This window comes from Notolepis coatsorum (genome assembly GCF_963971535.1).
Source record: "Notolepis coatsorum genome assembly, chromosome: 12".
Lineage (NCBI taxonomy): Eukaryota > Metazoa > Chordata > Actinopteri > Aulopiformes > Paralepididae > Notolepis > Notolepis coatsorum.
Window position 1 is genome coordinate 18,548,932 of NC_140176.1, and position 17,823 is coordinate 18,566,754.

At 43.0% G+C, this 17,823-nt stretch overlaps 1 protein-coding gene across 2 annotated transcripts in view; it reads right to left on the bottom strand.

Moving 5' to 3' along the window:
- Positions 1-3,973: 3,973 nt before the first annotated feature.
- nfx1 (nuclear transcription factor, X-box binding 1) overlaps positions 3,974-17,823 on the bottom strand; it is a 51,535-nt gene continuing 37,685 nt past the window's right edge. The window contains exons 19-23 of one of the 2 annotated variants that reach the window (XM_084326091.1): positions 13,887-14,024; positions 12,242-12,308; positions 10,788-10,930; positions 8,046-8,150; positions 3,974-5,917 (exon numbers count right to left, since the gene is read on the bottom strand). In XM_084326091.1, coding sequence (XP_084182217.1) covers positions 5,839-5,917; positions 8,046-8,150; positions 10,788-10,930; positions 12,242-12,308; positions 13,887-14,024 — 532 coding nt within the window. In that variant the 3' untranslated portion in view covers positions 3,974-5,838. Of the gene's footprint in view, positions 5,948-8,045; positions 8,151-10,787; positions 10,931-12,241; positions 12,309-13,886; positions 14,025-17,823 lie in introns of both variants that reach the window. The other variant, XM_084326090.1, reaches the window with a different exon arrangement.

A 17,823-nucleotide genomic window follows, 5' to 3' on the forward strand; every position in this document is an offset into this window, starting at 1 on the left:
TCAAGTCTCAAGTTAACTGAGTACAAGTCCATGTCAAGTCTCAAGTTAACTGAGTACAAGTCCATGTCAAGTCTCAAGTTAACTGAGTACGAGTCCATGTCAAGTCTCAAGTTAACTGAGTACGAGTCCATGTCAAGTCTCAAGTTAACTGAGTACAAGTCCATGTCAAGTCTCAAGTTAACTGAGTACAAGTCCATGTCAAGTCTCAAGTTAACTGAGTACGAGTCCATGTCAAGTCTCAAGTCTCAACGGAGTACAAGTCCATGTCAAGTCTCAAGTTAACAGAGTACGAGTCCATGTCAAGTCTCAAGTTAACTGAGTACGAGTCCATGTCAAGTCTCAAGTTAACCGAGTACAAGTCCATGTCAAGTCTCAAGTTAACAGAGTACGAGTCCATGTCAAGTCTCAAGTTAACTGAGTACGAGTCCATGTCAAGTCTCAAGTTAACTGAGTACGAGTCCATGTCAAGAGAACAAGCCTGAGTCAAGCCTCTCCTGTGAAGTTTCCCTTTATTATCACTGACTCTTTTGTATAGCCTTTCAAATGAGCCAAAATATACAGTAGTGCCTCTTTGTAACATCATCGCTGTGACAAGACATAGTGCCTCTTTGTAACGTAATCGCTGTGACAAGATAGTGCCTCTTTGTAACATCATCGCTGTGACAAGACATAGTGCCTGGGGGACCCTGATGTAAACAAGACGAAAGTCTTTCTCGGGTCTGCATCCCCTTAACAATTGTGTGTATTGAGCTGTACTGTATTGTACCCATTCTGCAATCTGTTAATAAAGTTTTCAATCAATCAATCAAGCCTCTTTGTAAAATTGTGACAATGAACAAGGCATAGTTACAGACTCGAGAGATTCAGGCTGTAGCAATAATAATAATGAAGACCAAACTAAAAGTTGCTGTGGCACTTATATTACAGGGTAATTACTGTGTAATAACAAACATGTAAATATTTGTAATTACGATTAGATAGTATGGTTGACCTGAGAAAGCACGCGTGCATAATTAAAACGTTTTACTCATCTTACTTGAGATTACAAGGTAACATGTTATTTCCATATTATTGTATGTGTACCATAATATGAAATGATACCAATGTTTAATTTGTTTCATCAGACATTTCATGGATAACAACCGACTCATTTGTGACTCAATTCTGAGTCAGTTATCAGCTTGCATCTCTAACTTCAAGGTCAGACTGGAAGGAAGCGTTGGTGGACCTCGACCGACGGCCAGCTGAGTTTGCCTCTCGGGGATAAAGCTAGAGGGGATCGACGCGTTAGACAGAGCTCTCCACCACCATCATCAAAACAACAAATGAGGGAACATCCTTTGGAAGAATGGTACTTCACTGGAGGGATGGAACACCGGATACTTGTAGAATCTGCCCAAAGGCACATTAAAGCTGTTCCAGTGGCCCAACACCTTACTAAGACACTTATATGTTGCTCTTTCCTTTAATGTATCACCTGTAAGGGAGAACGGGGATGGTTGTCACACTTTGTACTCTCGTGTGAATTGCTCATCATCAAAACATCTTTCAATAGTCATTCCTACATTCAATTGAAGCTTACGATGTTGGCTTGAAATGTGTATCCCTCTCATTTTCCAACATATTATAACAAAGAGGAAATTACCTATCAAAGACACTGACACATTGTGACAACCAACCCCATCATGGGGTTGGTTGTCACAATGTCCTCTCCTCTCCTGCGCCCCCCCCCCCCCCCCTCCCCTCGGTTTCCTTACTTCCCTGACTGTTCCCCTACTGGACTCTGTATCTGTTACCCGTGGTTGTATGTCCTGCGTTTTCATACCGTTGCTTATTCCCTGTGGTTCTTTGTTTCTCTGTTCATTCGTTTTGCTCATTGTCAGCGTCTTTGGGTTCTTGAAAAGCGCTTTATAAATCAAATGTATTATTATTAATGTGTTTTAATGGGAAACATCTTAAAAAGAAGGCAAGGAGGAAGAACATTTGAAAGTGGAATTGCATTGACAAGTTGACAAATACATAACTTAATGCATCTTAACATGAACATCAACAGGAAACATCTTTAGGCCATCCTATAACAAAATAAATAGGCCTATCAATAATAGCCAACACAACTAGGTAACTCATTCACTATCCGAGTTACAGTGATGGCAAATGTACTGAAATGTACTCCACCATGCACACCGAGTAGACTGCAGTGAGCAACACTTTGTGTTGATTTGTGGCCAACTATCCAGAGCTAGCATGAGGAACAGCATGGATTGTGCGGAGGAAGAATTCTACCGATCAACAGCATCATTGGGGAGTAGGAAATAGGGCTAGAGTACAGTCCATCTATAAAGTACTAGTGTTGGGCACTAATGATTAATGGTTGGCACATTGTAGCTCACTTCACCAGAATGGTTGGCACATTGTAGCTCACTTCACCAGAATGGTCGTCACATTGTAGCTCACTTCACCAGAATGGTCGTCACATTGCAGCTCACTTCACCAGAATGGTCGTCACATTGTAGCTCTCTTCACCAGAATGGTCGTCACATTGTAGCTCACTTCACCAGAATGGTCGTCACATTGCAGCTCACTTCACCAGAATGGTCGTCACATTGTAGCTCTCTTCACCAGAATGGTCGTCACATTGTAGCTCACTTCAGTTACCATCAACTGCTTCAGTGGAGCTGCTCTGTAACAAATGGTACAGGGTGGAATTTGTACTGGGAAGCTCCTGTGTGAAGCTGGAAACTGCAGTCTGCCCAGTCAAACTTCCCAGAGGATAAGTTTATTATAATTTTTTTGATCCACTTTTTCTCCTTATTTTTCTATTTTTTCCTCCCATCCCAATTTCGTGTTTCCAATTCTCCCCTCCCCTGTCTTGAACGTTGCTCGACTATGCCCCCCACTGGTCGGTTGTAGGGAGGATAGAAGCCTTGCATCACGTGTCCCCTCCGGTACATGAGGCAGCCTGTCACATCTTTTCACCTGCCAGCGCGGACTCTCATTGGCTCACACTACCCCCGCTATTTCCTGTCTCTGCTGTGCAGGCGTCCCCCCAACCGACCTGTAGGAGTCGCTGTCCACAACGTCCAAATCACCACCCATTGACTTCCACCCACTGGCTCTGCCAATTGAGCTAGTATGACGGCCGGGCCAAGCCGGAGGCAATGCTGACACCCGGATTCGAGCCCGGAGATACGTTTATTATTATTATTTTTTTTTTAATAGAGGAACTGGGTGTGACCCGTCATTGTGATAGTCAATGGGCCTTCACTGGCCTTTAGAATTCAAATGCTGAAGAGAAACTGATATTTAAGGATATATCAGCCAAATTCAACTCATTTTAATATGTGGCCTACAAATACTGTGGTTCTCTGAAAAAGGATAGTTGTGATTTTAGGAACCCCAGCCCCATTTCTTACTCACCAATGATGATGATCAGTAGTCAGTCCTTTCTCAGTACAATCCATGCTGTTCCTCATACTAGCTCCAGATAGTTCGCCTCAAACCAATGCAATATCAATGGGGTCGAGCTCCCATCTGTACAAGCTGACTGAAGCTCACTTAAATCTATGTTGTGTGCATCATGGAGTACATCTCAGTAAGCCTCAGTCAGCTTGTACAGATAGGAGCTCGACCCCATTGATATTGCATTGGTTTGAGGTTAATGCTCCGCAGCTAGTATGAGGAACAGCATGGATTGTGTTGAGAAAGGACACTACCGATCAACCTGATGACGTGAAACCTAGGGCTAGTTTTACAAAAAGAATGGGAACGATCCCTTTAAGGAATCATCTGATTTGGCTGAAGTCTGAAGATACCTTCAAATTAAACGTCATAAGTTAACCATTGTGTCCTTTCACATCCCAAGTAATAACAGTGTAGAACCATAAAATGTATTTATGTCCAAATACTTCTGGACCTCACTGTAGTGCTCAGCGTCAAAAATAAATAAATAAAAACAATTCAAGAAATTGTCAAACATTAAAATGTTTTATTAGTCTATGGATCAAAAAGCAGAGTGTGGGTGAATTAGTTGAGTTCAGACTTCAGATCTTTGTAAGTTGTATGAAATACTTGACAGTAGTGTAATGGCTGCAAAGCTATTAGCTTTACTTCCCGTTGGTCGGAGATCTGGTTCTGGTCGGTTTCAGAGCGAACTGGAAGCAAATGGGGTTTTGAAATCCCAAAGTTCCACACCACAACGTGCAGGCAGGGTTACCTATTTCTAACACAACATTACCACCCTCCCAGATTCTGCTACTTGGCAGCATTTCGTTTATTGGAAAAAAGCTGGTGTATTACTACACACTAGGGATGTGCATAATGGTTATTTTGAGAGCCGGCTATCTGCCGCCATTAACGGGATGAAAATCGGTTAGCCGCGTTTTTCTCTCCTTTTACACTACGTGGTTCCAAGTGGTCTGCCCTGTGCATCAGCCCATTTCACATTCTAATTCAGTACGGTCTTCATTTGCTAAATCCGGGATTGCGTAGTAGTGAACATGCAGAGACGGAGACTGCGAAAATTACGACGCGAACACCCACTCTTGCTTCCAAAAACAAACAAACAAACAACGGCGGCCCATGTGCACAGATAGAAAATATGATTGCATCTTCTGAAATGACAATGGAGCCAAGTAAACACTATATGCCCACAACTAATTTCACCACACAGCACAAACGCCCACTAGCAGCAGGGTTTACAGTGATGCGCTTGTCGTCAATCATCCTTATTGATCATAAACAACACTACTCCGAGAATGGCAATAAAAAGTGTGCATACCTTTTTGTCGAAACTAGGGCTAGTTTAAAAAAAATAATAAATGGGAACAATCCCTTTAAAAGTGGATGGAGCCATTGGCCTCTTTCTGCTTCATAACGTTGTTCCCAGGGTTTTTCTTGGGCAGTATTGTATGTCCTTTGATAATCCATGATTATTACCCATTGACGGTTTAATACACAGGCACACACTGTTAGAACTCAACAAGTAGTTAGAGTACACACTGAGACATGCGCTGTTAGAACTCAACAAGTACTACATAGTAAAGCATGCACTGTTATAACTCAACGAGTACTACATAGTAAAGCATGCGCATGCCCAGTGTAGTCTTGAGGTGTGTTTTCAGGAGAGCTAGTATAAGTATAGATGGAAATATTTTCTGGGGTGGTGAGAAGAAATAATCTAAAAGTAGAGAAAGCACCATCTCTAGTGTTCACTTTATTTTTTAACATTGACCCTATACAATCCATACAAAATAATATTAGAAAAATGCTAATTAACATTCATATCCGGTTAATTTTAAATGACTGGTTAACCGGCTAACTGGATATCCTTGCACATCCCTACTATGCACTGGAGCCTGTTTACAGGTAACGCGGCCTGTCAGCTAAATGCTAGAGGACAAAGACTTGGTGTTTTGCTTGTATGTTGTTGTTAAAACCTTTTGGTTTCAAGACTCCGTTTCTGCCGCTTGCTGCCCGTCTAAAGCTTCCCAATTCGCTCAGAACCTGGGAAGAACTCCCGACCATGGGACTTGGTAAGAAAGCCAATAGCGTTGCATCCACAACTGGCAAACATTTCATACAACTTAATGTCCAAAAACCCAAGCTATCCCTTTAAAGTCTGCAGGGAAGTCATGTAGAACACAAACAAGATAACGGGTCATCAAGTGAGACTTGTCCTGCAACAACTTAATCTCCAAAAAACCCAAACCATCCCTTTAAAGTCTGCAGGGAAGTCATGTAGAACACAAACAAGATAACGGGTCATCGAGTGAGACTTGTCCTGCAGATGCAGACATCGGTTTTAAACATGTCCTGAGCATTTCCTGATCGCAGGTCATGTTAATCCTGGACGTCAAAATAATCGATCACCGGTTCCTCTTTAAACATCTTGGACCAGGTGCCGCTTCCAGCGTCGGCCCTGGTAACAGAAACGACACAGGTTTGAGACCTGCAAACATGTAAGGAATGAGAATGTATTAGGGGTGTAAAGGTACATGTATCCGTACAGAACCGAACAAGTTTCAGTGTGTACCGTACCGTACCGAACGGCTGTGTAGTGTACCGAACGAATACAGCGGTATGTTAACCACCAACGACCGCCCACCGGGGGCTGTTTTTTTTCTCTCACAATCTAATATAATTAATTATTAATATTTTTTTACAAGTCGATTATTCATTTCAATATAGAATATTCGTTGACAGCCCTACAAGTACAATTAGTTACTGCACACTACATCACCCCTGAGTGGAACATGGAAAGCCAAACTTTCCCCCACTGTACCGAAAACCATACCAAACCGTGACTTCAAAACCGAGGTACGTACCGTACCGTGGTGTTTGTGTACCGTTACACCCCTAGAATGGATGATGGTCACATATGGAAAGCAGACAAGCCTCTCTCGATACGCTGGGAAAGTCACCGTGGCCACGCCTGTGTGCCCCTCGCAGCCCTGCATTGGAGCAACAAGCACCTCACCACGTTCCACCATGACCGATCTTCCTTCTGGTTCAGATGTACAGGTCATAAGGCCATGCTGACTTATCAGTGCAAGATGTGACCCACTTACAGTACTCACGTTATCTTGTTATAGATTTCAATAAAGATAAAAGTTTAAACAACCCTCTGGAAAAAAAGCATCAACTTATCAGAGCAACGGTTATTTCGGCCATAGCACTGTGGGATGTTAACCCTGTACCCGACTGCTATGTAAGCCATCTTATATGTGCATTAGCCAGCTGTTATTTGTCGTTTGATGACCGATACTGTTCTCTTACTGGAGTGTAAGCTAATGCAGGGCTACGTTTGACACCGCTAGTCTCAATGCTAACAGGTGGACACAAGGGGGCGCTGTGAACCGTGCATTGTAGGGATGTCCCGATCCGATCACGTGATTTTCAGAAGATCGGGATCGGAAAAAAAAAGAGGAAAAAAAATATATATATTTTTTTCAACAAACATGACCATGTTCACGTCTTGAACTCATACTGAGGCCTTAGTTTTGGTTTTAAATTACATATCATCATTCATTTATTTATTGTCACACAGAGCAGAAGAATTTGCCAAAACAAACGCATTTCCTTTGATTTAATTATACATCAAATGATTTATGTCAAGGATGAGGGACACCCACTAGTTGGGAAAGATCAGATCGGGAAAGATCGGTATCGGTAGATACTCAAAATCACATGATCGGGATCGGATCGGGAGCAAACAAATGTGATCGGGACATCCCTAGTGTATTGTATTGTATATATTGTCACTATATTTATTGTAGGGCTAATATAATTAGAGGGCATACATACCCTCATCTTGCACCTTGACGTTTTTACACTGCCTACTTGCCCTTATGCGCATGCCGAGTTAATTATATTGTTTACACTGCCCATTTAAATTTACGACCTGTATCATGTCTTCTACTACCTGTACCTCCCCTCCCCCCTCCCCCCATGCTGCTATGATGCCTGAATTCCCCCAAGGGGATCAATAAAGGAACATCTTATCTTAACTATTCTTTTTTGCATGAGGTTACCGTACGTCAAAAAGAGGCAGGACTTTCCCAGCGTATCAAACCTGATAAAACAAAACTTTGTTGACTAAAATATCAGCGGTGTGTGTGTGTGTGTGTATGCATGCATGTATATGGTGTGTGTGTGTATATGTATGTATCCATCTATCATGTGTGTGTGTGTGTGTGTGTGTGTGTGTGTATGCATGCATGTATATGGTGTGTGTGTGTGTGTATATATCTATCTATCATGTGTGTGTGTGTGTGTGTGTGTGTGTGTGTGTGTGTGTGTGTGTGTATGCATGTATATGGTGTGTGTGTGTGTATATGTATGTATCTATCTATCATGTGTGTGTGTGTGTGTGTGTGTGTGTGTGTGTGCATGCATGTATCAGGTGTGTGTGTGTGTGTATATGTATGTATCTATCTATCATGTGTGTGTGTGTGTGTGTGTGTGTGTGTGTGTGTGTGTGTGTGCATGCATGTATCAGGTGTGTGTGTGTATATCAGGTGTGTGTGTGTTGAAAGCTGATTACTTACTTGCCACTGTGCTGTTTTATGTGGGCGATGGGGGGCGGGGCCCTGGTAGTGGTTTCCCTCTCGATGAGTGATGTCAGGGTTGAGTTGGGAGCGCTGGACTTGCCCCTGGACACACGGAAGGATAGAGAGCATGTAGCGCATAGTCATTCCTTTGTGACACGGATAAGCATTTCCAGACAACTTGCTTAAAGGGATAGTTCAGATTTTTCTTTCCCTAGCCCTATTTCTAACTTATCAATGTGATGATGTTGATCATTATAGTCCTTTCTCGATACAATCCATGCTGTTCCTCATACTAGCTCCGGCTAGTTAGCCACACAAACCACATGCAAAGTCAATGGGCTCAACAAGCTCCCGTCTGTGCAAGCTGACTGAGGCTCGCTGAAATTTACTCCACGGTGCACACAAAGTAGATTTCGGTGAGCTTCAGTCAGCTTGTACAGACAGGAGTGTTTACCTGATAGCGGTGATGACCACGTTACGTTTGGGCCTAAGTGTTTACCTGATAGTAGGGCTGTCCCCGACTAAGGATTTGGATAGTCGACTTTGATTGGCCGAAATTTGCCGATAGTCGACTACCCCCCTGAATGCAAAAAATTATAATAATATATGTATATTTTTTATCATTCCATTTGGGCTGTGGGGGGTGCTTTAATGTCTGAAGGAGTCGACTGAAGGCTTCTTGTCCTCTGCGAAAGCATGCAATTGATCCACTGATGGATACATCTTGATATTTGTCTAGTCTAGTGTGTTCATTAGATGGGTAGCTAGCCATCAACACTGAGGAAGGAACATAATAGTTCCGAAACATGTTTGTTTCAGGCTGCCATTAAATATACTAAAATCTGTGAGTGCTGGTCCAAGCGTATTGCTTTCTTTTTCATTAGATGGGTGAAATCCTCTTTTCAGTGCCTCTGTGCCCGTTTTCATAGACAGTTAGCCTCACTGGTATGTGTGCCATTAGCGTTAGCCACGGTTCTATGCCCCTTTGCTTTATAAAAAAAAAAAAAAAAAAAAAAAATGTATTATACATTTTTTATTTTTTGTTTGCATTAGACTAAGAGGTTGGCTGTCGACTACTGCCCCTTTCGATCGATTAGTCGACTATTCGACTAATCAGGGTCAGCCCTACCTGTGTTTACGTTGCGTTTGGGCCTAAGTGTTTACCTGATAGCTGCGATGACCACGTTGCCTTTGGGCCTAAGTGTTTACCTGATAGCTGTGATGACCACGTTGCCTTTGGGCCTAAGTGTTTACCTGATAGCTGTGATGACCATGTTGCCTTTGGGCCTAAGTGTTTACCTGATAGCTGTGACGACCACGTTGCCTTTGGGCCTAAGTGTTTACCTGATAGCTGTGACGACCACGTTGCCTTTGGGCCTAAGTGTTTACCTGATAGCTGTGACGACCACGTTGCCTTTGGGCCTAAGTGTTTACCTGATAGCTGTGATGACCACGTTGCCTTTGGGCCTAAGTGTTTACCCGATAGCTGTGATGACCACGTTGCCTTTGGGCCTAAGTGTTTACCTGATAGCTGTGATGACCACGTTGCCTTAGGGCCTAAGTGTTTACCCGATAGCTGTGATGACCACGTTGCCTTTGGGCCTAAGTGTTTACCCGATAGCTGTGATGACCACGTTGCCTTTGGGCCTAAGTGTTTACCCGATAGCTGTGATGACCACGTTGCCTTTGGGCCTAAGTGTTTACCTGATAGCTGTGATGACCACGTTGCCTTTGGGCCTAAGTGTTTACCTGATGGCTGTGATGACCACGTTGCCTTTGGGCCTAAGTGTTTACCTGATAGCTGTGATGACCACGTTGCCTTTGGGCCTAAGTGTTTACCTGATAGCTGTGATGACCACGTTGCCTTTGGGCCTAAGTGTTTACCTGATGGCTGTGATGACCACGTTGCCTTTGGGCCTAAGTGTTTACCCGATAGCTGTGATGACCACGTTGCCTTTGGGCCTAAGTGTTTACCTGATGGCTGTGATGACCACGTTGCCTTTGGGCCTAAGTGTTTACCTGATAGCTGTGATGACCACGTTGCCTTTGGGCCTAAGTGTTTACCCGATAGCTGTGATGACCACGTTGCCTTTGGGTCTAAGTGTTTACCTGATAGCTGTGATGACCACGTTGCCTTTGGGCCTAAGTGTTTACCTGATAGCTGTGATGACCACGTTGCCTTTGGGCCTAAGTGTTTACCTGATAGCTGTGATGACCACGTTGCCTTTGGGCCTAAGTGTTTACCTGATAGCTGTGATGACCACGTTGCCTTTGGGCCTAAGTGTTTACCTGATAGCTGTGATGACCACGTTGCCTTTGGGCCTAAGTGTTTACCTGATAGCTGTGATGACCACGTTTCGTTTGGGCCTAAGTGTTTACCTGATAGCTGTGATGACCACGTTGCCTTTGGGCCTAAGTGTTTACCTGATAGCTGTGATGACCACGTTGCCTTTGGTCCTAAGTGTTTACCTGATAGCTGTGATGACCACGTTGCCTTTGGGCCTAAGTGTTTACCTGATAGCTGTGATGACCACGTTGCCTTTGGGCCTAAGTGTTTACCTGATAGCTGTGATGACCACGTTTCGTTTGGGCCTAAGTGTTTACCTGATAGCTGTGATGACCACGTTTCGTTTGGGCCTAAGTGTTTACCTGATAGCTGTGATGACCACGTTGCCTTTGGGCCTAAGTGTTTACCTGATAGCTGTGATGACCACGTTGCCTTTGGGCCTAAGTGTTTACCTGATAGCTGTGATGACCACGTTTCGTTTGGGCTCACTGTCGTAGCTCACACTCTCCACATCATAGGCCTCGGCCAGCTCGTGGACAATCTTCCGGTGCTCTCGGTTCATAGGCGGGAAACAGTAGCTCCTCTTGGGTTTTCCCTGCAGACGTGTGGGGTTGGTGTGTTACGATTAGGCATGACCTTGAATGTTCAGCTATGCTACAGTATTCTCCCAAGGCAGGGGGTAAATTGTATTAGTCTCAACAGCACTACAAAACATGGCTGAAGAGAGAATCAACAGAGGTAAAAAAAAAAATTCTTTAATACATCATCTTACATTATTATTATTCTTTTATATAAATTTGAGTTTTTGCTATCAGGGCACAAAGATAGTTGGTAACTTGGTCCAAAATCAAACCAGAGGGAGACAATGGAACCAAAGATAGGCAGTACAGGAAGCAGAGGCAGCTCTTAGGCATACAGATATTGTAGGTACTGTAAGGTGCAACAAGGTGGGGGGCTTAGGGCTCAGCTCGGGGAAGCCAGTATGGAGCAAAGCGGGTCCCACAGAAAGGAGGAAGCTGGGAGTGGAGCAGGTACAGCGACAAGAGGAAGTAGTGAGTTGTACAAAGGCTGTGGCCCAGGCTAAGCAGGACAATGGATGAATTAACAAAGTGTAGAGAAGAGGCCTGCCATCACCACAGAACCTAAAACAATGGGGTTCAAAGGAACCACAATAGTCTCCTTCTTTACAGCCATGCCCAGTTTATGATACATGAAGTGAAATAAGTAACACAGATGGATCTTTCTGCAAAGGTCATAACAGATGTGTGTATCCAGGGGGCAGAAAGGTAATGTGTCATAAATTGCACAAATCCTTTGGTGGTCTGGAATTGGAATTTCTGATAACTAATTATCAAGGCAATTGTCACAGTCTGAGCCACTAAAGGTTCCAATGGAGAGGAAGCTTACTGGTAAACCTCCCACAATGCATTCCGCTTAAAGAGGAAGCATACTGGTAGACCTCCCCACAATGCATTCCTCTTAGAGAGGAAGTATACTGGTAAACTTCCCACAATGCATTCCTCTTAGAGAGGAAGCATACTGGTAAACCTCCCACAATGCATTCCTCTTAGAGAGGAAGCATACTGGTAAACTTCCCACAATGCATTCCTCTTAGAGAGGAAGTATACTGGTAAACTTCCCACAATGTATTCCTATTAAAGTAATCCACCTATTTCTCAACATTATTCATGCATTAACAAAATGTCCCAACAAAACATTGCATTAGTTGTGGCAAACAACCAATGTTCATTGCCCCAAGACTGTGTGTGCACCCAGCAATGATGGTAAACAAGAAACTTATCTATATGAACCTCACCAAAGGATGAATGAATGATACATTTGGCCTAGCAGGAGTTTGTATGTACATATTCTTGAGTGGAATACTGTGTTGCTCTTATCGTCTTACCTTGTTTGCAAGCTCAATAAGCTTCTTGATTTCCTCCTCTACCTCACTGAGAAACCTCAGGTCTTTTCTGAAAAAAGGAGATCAAGATAAGGACAACTTTCAAGGGGGCTTTGACAGCCTGCCACTCGGAGCTCTCCACTGGGTGTGAAGGCAGCACATAAACACAAAAATAAACACAGAGACAGTGATAGAGTAACTACAAGTTAAGTGTATAAGCATGATGGAAAACGGCATGTAGCACCATTCCATGCAAGGTGCCAACCTGCTCATCGGGAGCAATTAGGGGTTAAGTGTCTTGCTTAAGGACACTTCGACACGTTGCTCGGGAGGAGCGGGAATTGAACCGGGAACCTCTGGATTACCAGACGACTGCTCTACCTCCCAAGCCACTGTCACCCCCCCCCCTCTAAATGATAGACACAAAACCTGAGAAAAAAAATTAGCTGAGGGGCGTAATGAATCCACCATTATCAGTAAATGGTTTCTATATATTCTCTAGGCCGGGGCTGTGATGTTGAAGTGTCAAAGCAGCCACTAGGGGTCTCCATTAGGTACACACTGAGTGATGTACTGAGTGAGTGATCCATGACAGTAAGCCCAAGTCAGAAATGTGTATATTCCTATTATTATAGTATAAGTATATTATTACCATTACTACCCATATATATTTTTCTGGGGGCATACTTGCAATGTATTTTTTGGCACTTCTTATGGGCTTTCATGTACTAATTCAAAGCACATGTTGTATGATAGTCATTAATATACTGTAAGTGTAATCCAAGTACACTTAAACAACAGAAGTTTACCGTACTTAAGTTTGTAAAAAAAAAGTCAATTAAAGTGTACCATTTTGGTAAGCAAAAGTAGCAAAGAATATATCAAATGTATAATTTCAATATACATATATATTTAGGCACATCTTTAGTACAACAATAACACAAGTACAACTAAAGTGGTTTGAAGTCAACTTTAATATACTTTCTGAATACTAGTAAAAAAGTATACTAACTAAAGTATATATTATAAAGTATATCTTTTTTGGAGCTGGGAGTGACTCTCGAGCACAGAAAGACTCAGAAGAAGCTTCTATCCCCAGGCCATCAGGCTGCTCAACAAACAATGAACAATACACAACAACAACCATCAAACGCACATAGCACACACATCCACACGCACACACTCACTTTAAACAAACACACTGTAGCACCCACTCCACACACTTTATAGCACACACTCACTTTAAACAAACACACTGTAGCACCCACTCCCCACACTTTATTTATTGATGAAGGATTGCACTACAACTCGTACACCTTACTGTAAATTGTACCTCATCCCATTTCTGCATTTCTGCTTTGCACTATATAATATTGTACATTAGTACACTGCATAGTATTGTATATTATATGGTAACTCAGTTACGTCTATTCTGCATCGAACATTGTACATATGTCTATACTGAACACTGTGACCTCATTTTCTACTTCTAATTCACATGCTATACAATGTTATTTGATACTATCTTGTCTAGCACAGTCTCTGGAGCCTAACAGTAAGAAGCATTTTGTATGAAAGTATTCTGTACTTCTGTATGACAACTATTAAAGAAACTTGAAACTTGAAACTTGACTTCACCGACACTCACCGCGCGTCCTCTTTGAGGCTGTCGCTGTACTTGGAGGTGGAGCGGATGTTGAAGGGGTCCACCGAGGAGTCAATCTGCAGGGCCTCGGCCAAACGCCGGTTCCGCTCCAGTGTGGCGCACTCCTGGTCACAGTCCAGCCTGGGGACCAATCAATTCAATTTATCTTTAATGACCACCCAGCCAGGCTGGTGGAATTTGATTTCAGTGCAGCATGTTACAGCATTGTTCCAACATAGAACATATAACATCACTTACAATACATAAATACATGATTACAAGACCGCAATATCAAAGTTCAGAGTTTATGTCCATGTCCATAGCAACAGAGGTAGGGGGGGGGGGTGCTACAGGGAGTTCAGTGTCCGTATGGCAGTGGGGAAGAAGCTGTTTTTAAAGCGGGATGTTTTGGTGGTCAGGGATCTGTAGCGCCTCCCGGAGGGCAGCAGCTGGAAGATGTGGTGTGCTGGGTGAGTGGGGTCAGAGATAATTTTCCTAGCTCTTCTTATTGTGCTTTGGCGGTGGAGTGATTCAAGAGATGGGAGGGGGGGGTGCAGATTATTTTGGAGGATTTATTGATTATTCTTTGGAGTTTGTTTTTGGAGTGAGTGTCCAGACTGCTGTACCAAACTGTTATGGAGAAGGTGAGGATGCTTTGAATGATGGCCTGGTAGAAACGGAGCAGGAGATGTTTTCTGACTCTGTATTTTTTGAGCTGGCGGAGGAAGAAGAGTCTTTGATTGGCTTTTTTGTGGATGTGGTCTGTGTTGGTTTTCCATTTGAGGTTATTGCTTATGTGGGTGCCGAGAAATTTGAAGGAGTCTGTGGTGATTATGGGTTTGCCGGAGATGGATATGGGGGTTTTGGTGTTTGGCTGGCGTCTGAAGTCGATGATGAGTTCTTGGGTTTTTGATGAGTTGAAGAGGAGGTTATTGTGCTCCAGACTGTGGTTCAGATCATATTCCAGTAGTGATGAAAATGAAGATCAAACTGAAAACCCATCAAGAAAAAGAAAACGACACAAAAGATGGGATGTGAAGAGTCTGAAAGGAGAAACCATGAAGAGACGATACAGAAACGAAGTGAACAAAACATTAGAAAATAGAGTTAGCAGATATTGAAGATCCACAAGAACTATGGACAAAACTGAAAGAAAAACTGGGAAGCGTTGCAGACATAATCTGTGGTAAACCAGAAAAAGTTGAGAAACAAGAGTGGATGACGAAAGACATTCTGGATGAGATGAAAAAGAGAGCAGACATGAAGAATGCGGACAGAAAAACTGAATACAACAGAGCAAAACAAAAAGTACAGAAGATGTGTAGAGATGCAAAAGAGAAGTATTACAAAGAAAAATGCAAGGAAATTGAAGATCTAGACAAGAAGCACAACCCTCTCATGTACAACAAGATCCAACAACTAACAAGGAAGAGGGAAAAAAACAACCCAAGGTGTCAGAGACAAAGAAGGAAAACTGCTCCTTGACGAGAAGGAAATAATCAATAGATGGGCAGAGTATGTGGAAACACTATACAAAGACCAGAACAGAACATCAGACACAGGAATTAGTCTAGAAGAGATAGAAAAAGTCCAGATCACGAAAAAAGAAGTTGAAGAGGCTGTGAAGTCACTGGCCACGGACAGATCGCCCGGCGAGGATGAGATCCCTGCTGAACTGATTAAGAACTCTGGTGACGGATGCATCGAGCTCCTTGTGAAACTGGTAAACAACATCTATAACTCAGGAAATATTCCAAATGATTTCCTAAAATCAATGTTCATTCCGATCCCAAAGACCGGAAAAGCCACTGTATTCTGTTTCATTATTGTCTGTGATGAGGCCTATAAGGGTTGTGTCGTCTGCATATTTGTATATTTTGACGGAGTTGTGGAGGGATATGAGCAGGTTGGCGTATAGGGCGAAAAGCCAGGGTGAAAGGACGCAGCCTTGGGGGGCTCCTGTGCTGAGATATAGAGGGTGGGATGTGATGTTGTTTATTTTGACCTTCTGTTGTCTGTTGGAGAGGAAGCTATGGATCCAGTACAAGAAGCACCAAGCAAGACCATGGTTAGGCGTCGTCGTTTTCGAACGGCATCAGTTTCATCTCCGGGGGGGGGGGGGGGGGGGGGGGGGATTCTTCTCCATTTAAAAGACTGGGGTGAAAAGAGCTGTTGTTACAGTTCATCTCACATCCTGCCCATAACACTGATCTAGAACACATCCTGCTCCTAACACTGATCTAGAAAACTCCCTGCTCCTAACACTGATCTAGAAAACATCCTGCTCATAACACAAAATGCACCTAAAACACGCTCCAGTCTAATGGTCATTGGTATAAATACATCCTTGTGCAACCATGAGTCATGACCTCCATCTTGTTTGAAATAAGAAATAAGAAACCTGTTTATGAGCGGTAAGGTAGACTTATTATGCTTTACTGAAACTAAACTTGATCCATCTGTAACAGACCCTGAAATAGAAATAGAGAACTATACTATAGTCCGTAATGACAGAAACCAGTATGGAGGTGGTGTTTGTATGTACATACATAAGGACACCAAATTCATTACCCGTACTGACCTTCATCATGAGACAATTGAAACCGTATGGGTGGAAATTTTATTTGAAAGGGCAAAATCTGTTCTAGTCGGCACAATATACAGACCGCCAGATCAAACTGGCTTTTATGATACTATGGATGTGTGCTTAGCTGGAGCTGAGGATGCGGAAAAAATTCTTATTGGGGATTGGAACACGGATATGCAACAAAAAGATGCACCCGTCTTCAAATCCTTCAATAGGTTTTGTGATCTGCACGGCCTCAGCCAACTAATCACCCAACCCACAAGGATATGTGAATCAACTCAGACTACCATTGACCTCATACTGACCTCTGACAAGTCCAAGATATCCAATAAAGGGGTTATAGCATGCGGGTTAAGTGATCATTATATGATATTCTGTACCCGCAAAAAGCTAAAACTAAAGGCTGGCTGTCACAAAACAGTCACATCTAGAGACCTCAAAACCTACTCTAGCGAGGCCTTTAACCTTGAACTGGAGAGTCTGGACTGGTCAGATGAACTCAATGGTACACTGGTTGAAGAAACTTGGCTTGGCTTCAAAACCAAATTTTCATCAATACTAAACAACATGGCCCCCCTAAGAACCACCAGGGTAAAAAATCGCGCTGAGCCATGGATGCACACTGAAATACTGACCGCTATGAAAGCCAGAGACAAAAAATGCTCTGAGTTTCGTAAAAGTCAGTCAAAGCTTACCAAAAGCACGAGCAGTGAACTCCAAGACCACGTGACTGAACTCAAACTAGAAAGAAACAGACTAAGAAATGACGTAAACTCCATGATCAAAACTGCTAAAAAAAATTTCATCAATGACAAAACCGAGGAAAACAAAAATAAACCAAGTGAACTTTGGAAATTACTCAACAATCAACTAGGCTGCAGTAAAAAACTCAAAACCAGGTTCTCAAACATAAACATAAAGACGGACAACACGCTCATCACAGACAAGCTGGATGTAGCCAATTACTTAAACACTTTCTTCACAAACATAGCCACAACACTGGTAAACAAACTACCCTCCCACTCAGGGCAGTATGGGGTAGAACACATAGTAGCATACTACAAGAACCTAGGCGTCCACAAAGACGACTTCAAACTGGAAATAGTAACTACAGATGAGGTACTCAAAAAACTGAGCGCCCTCCAACCAAACAAGGCCACTGGCCATGACAACATCCCCTCCAAATTCCTCAGAGACTCAGCAGCAGCCATCACCCCAGTCATCACACACATAATAAACCTCTCCATAAAACAGGGACACGTCCCCAAGGACTTCAAAATTGCGAGAGTAACACCCCTGCACAAAAAGGGCAGCAAATTAGACCCGGGTAACTACCGCCCTGTTTCTATCCTT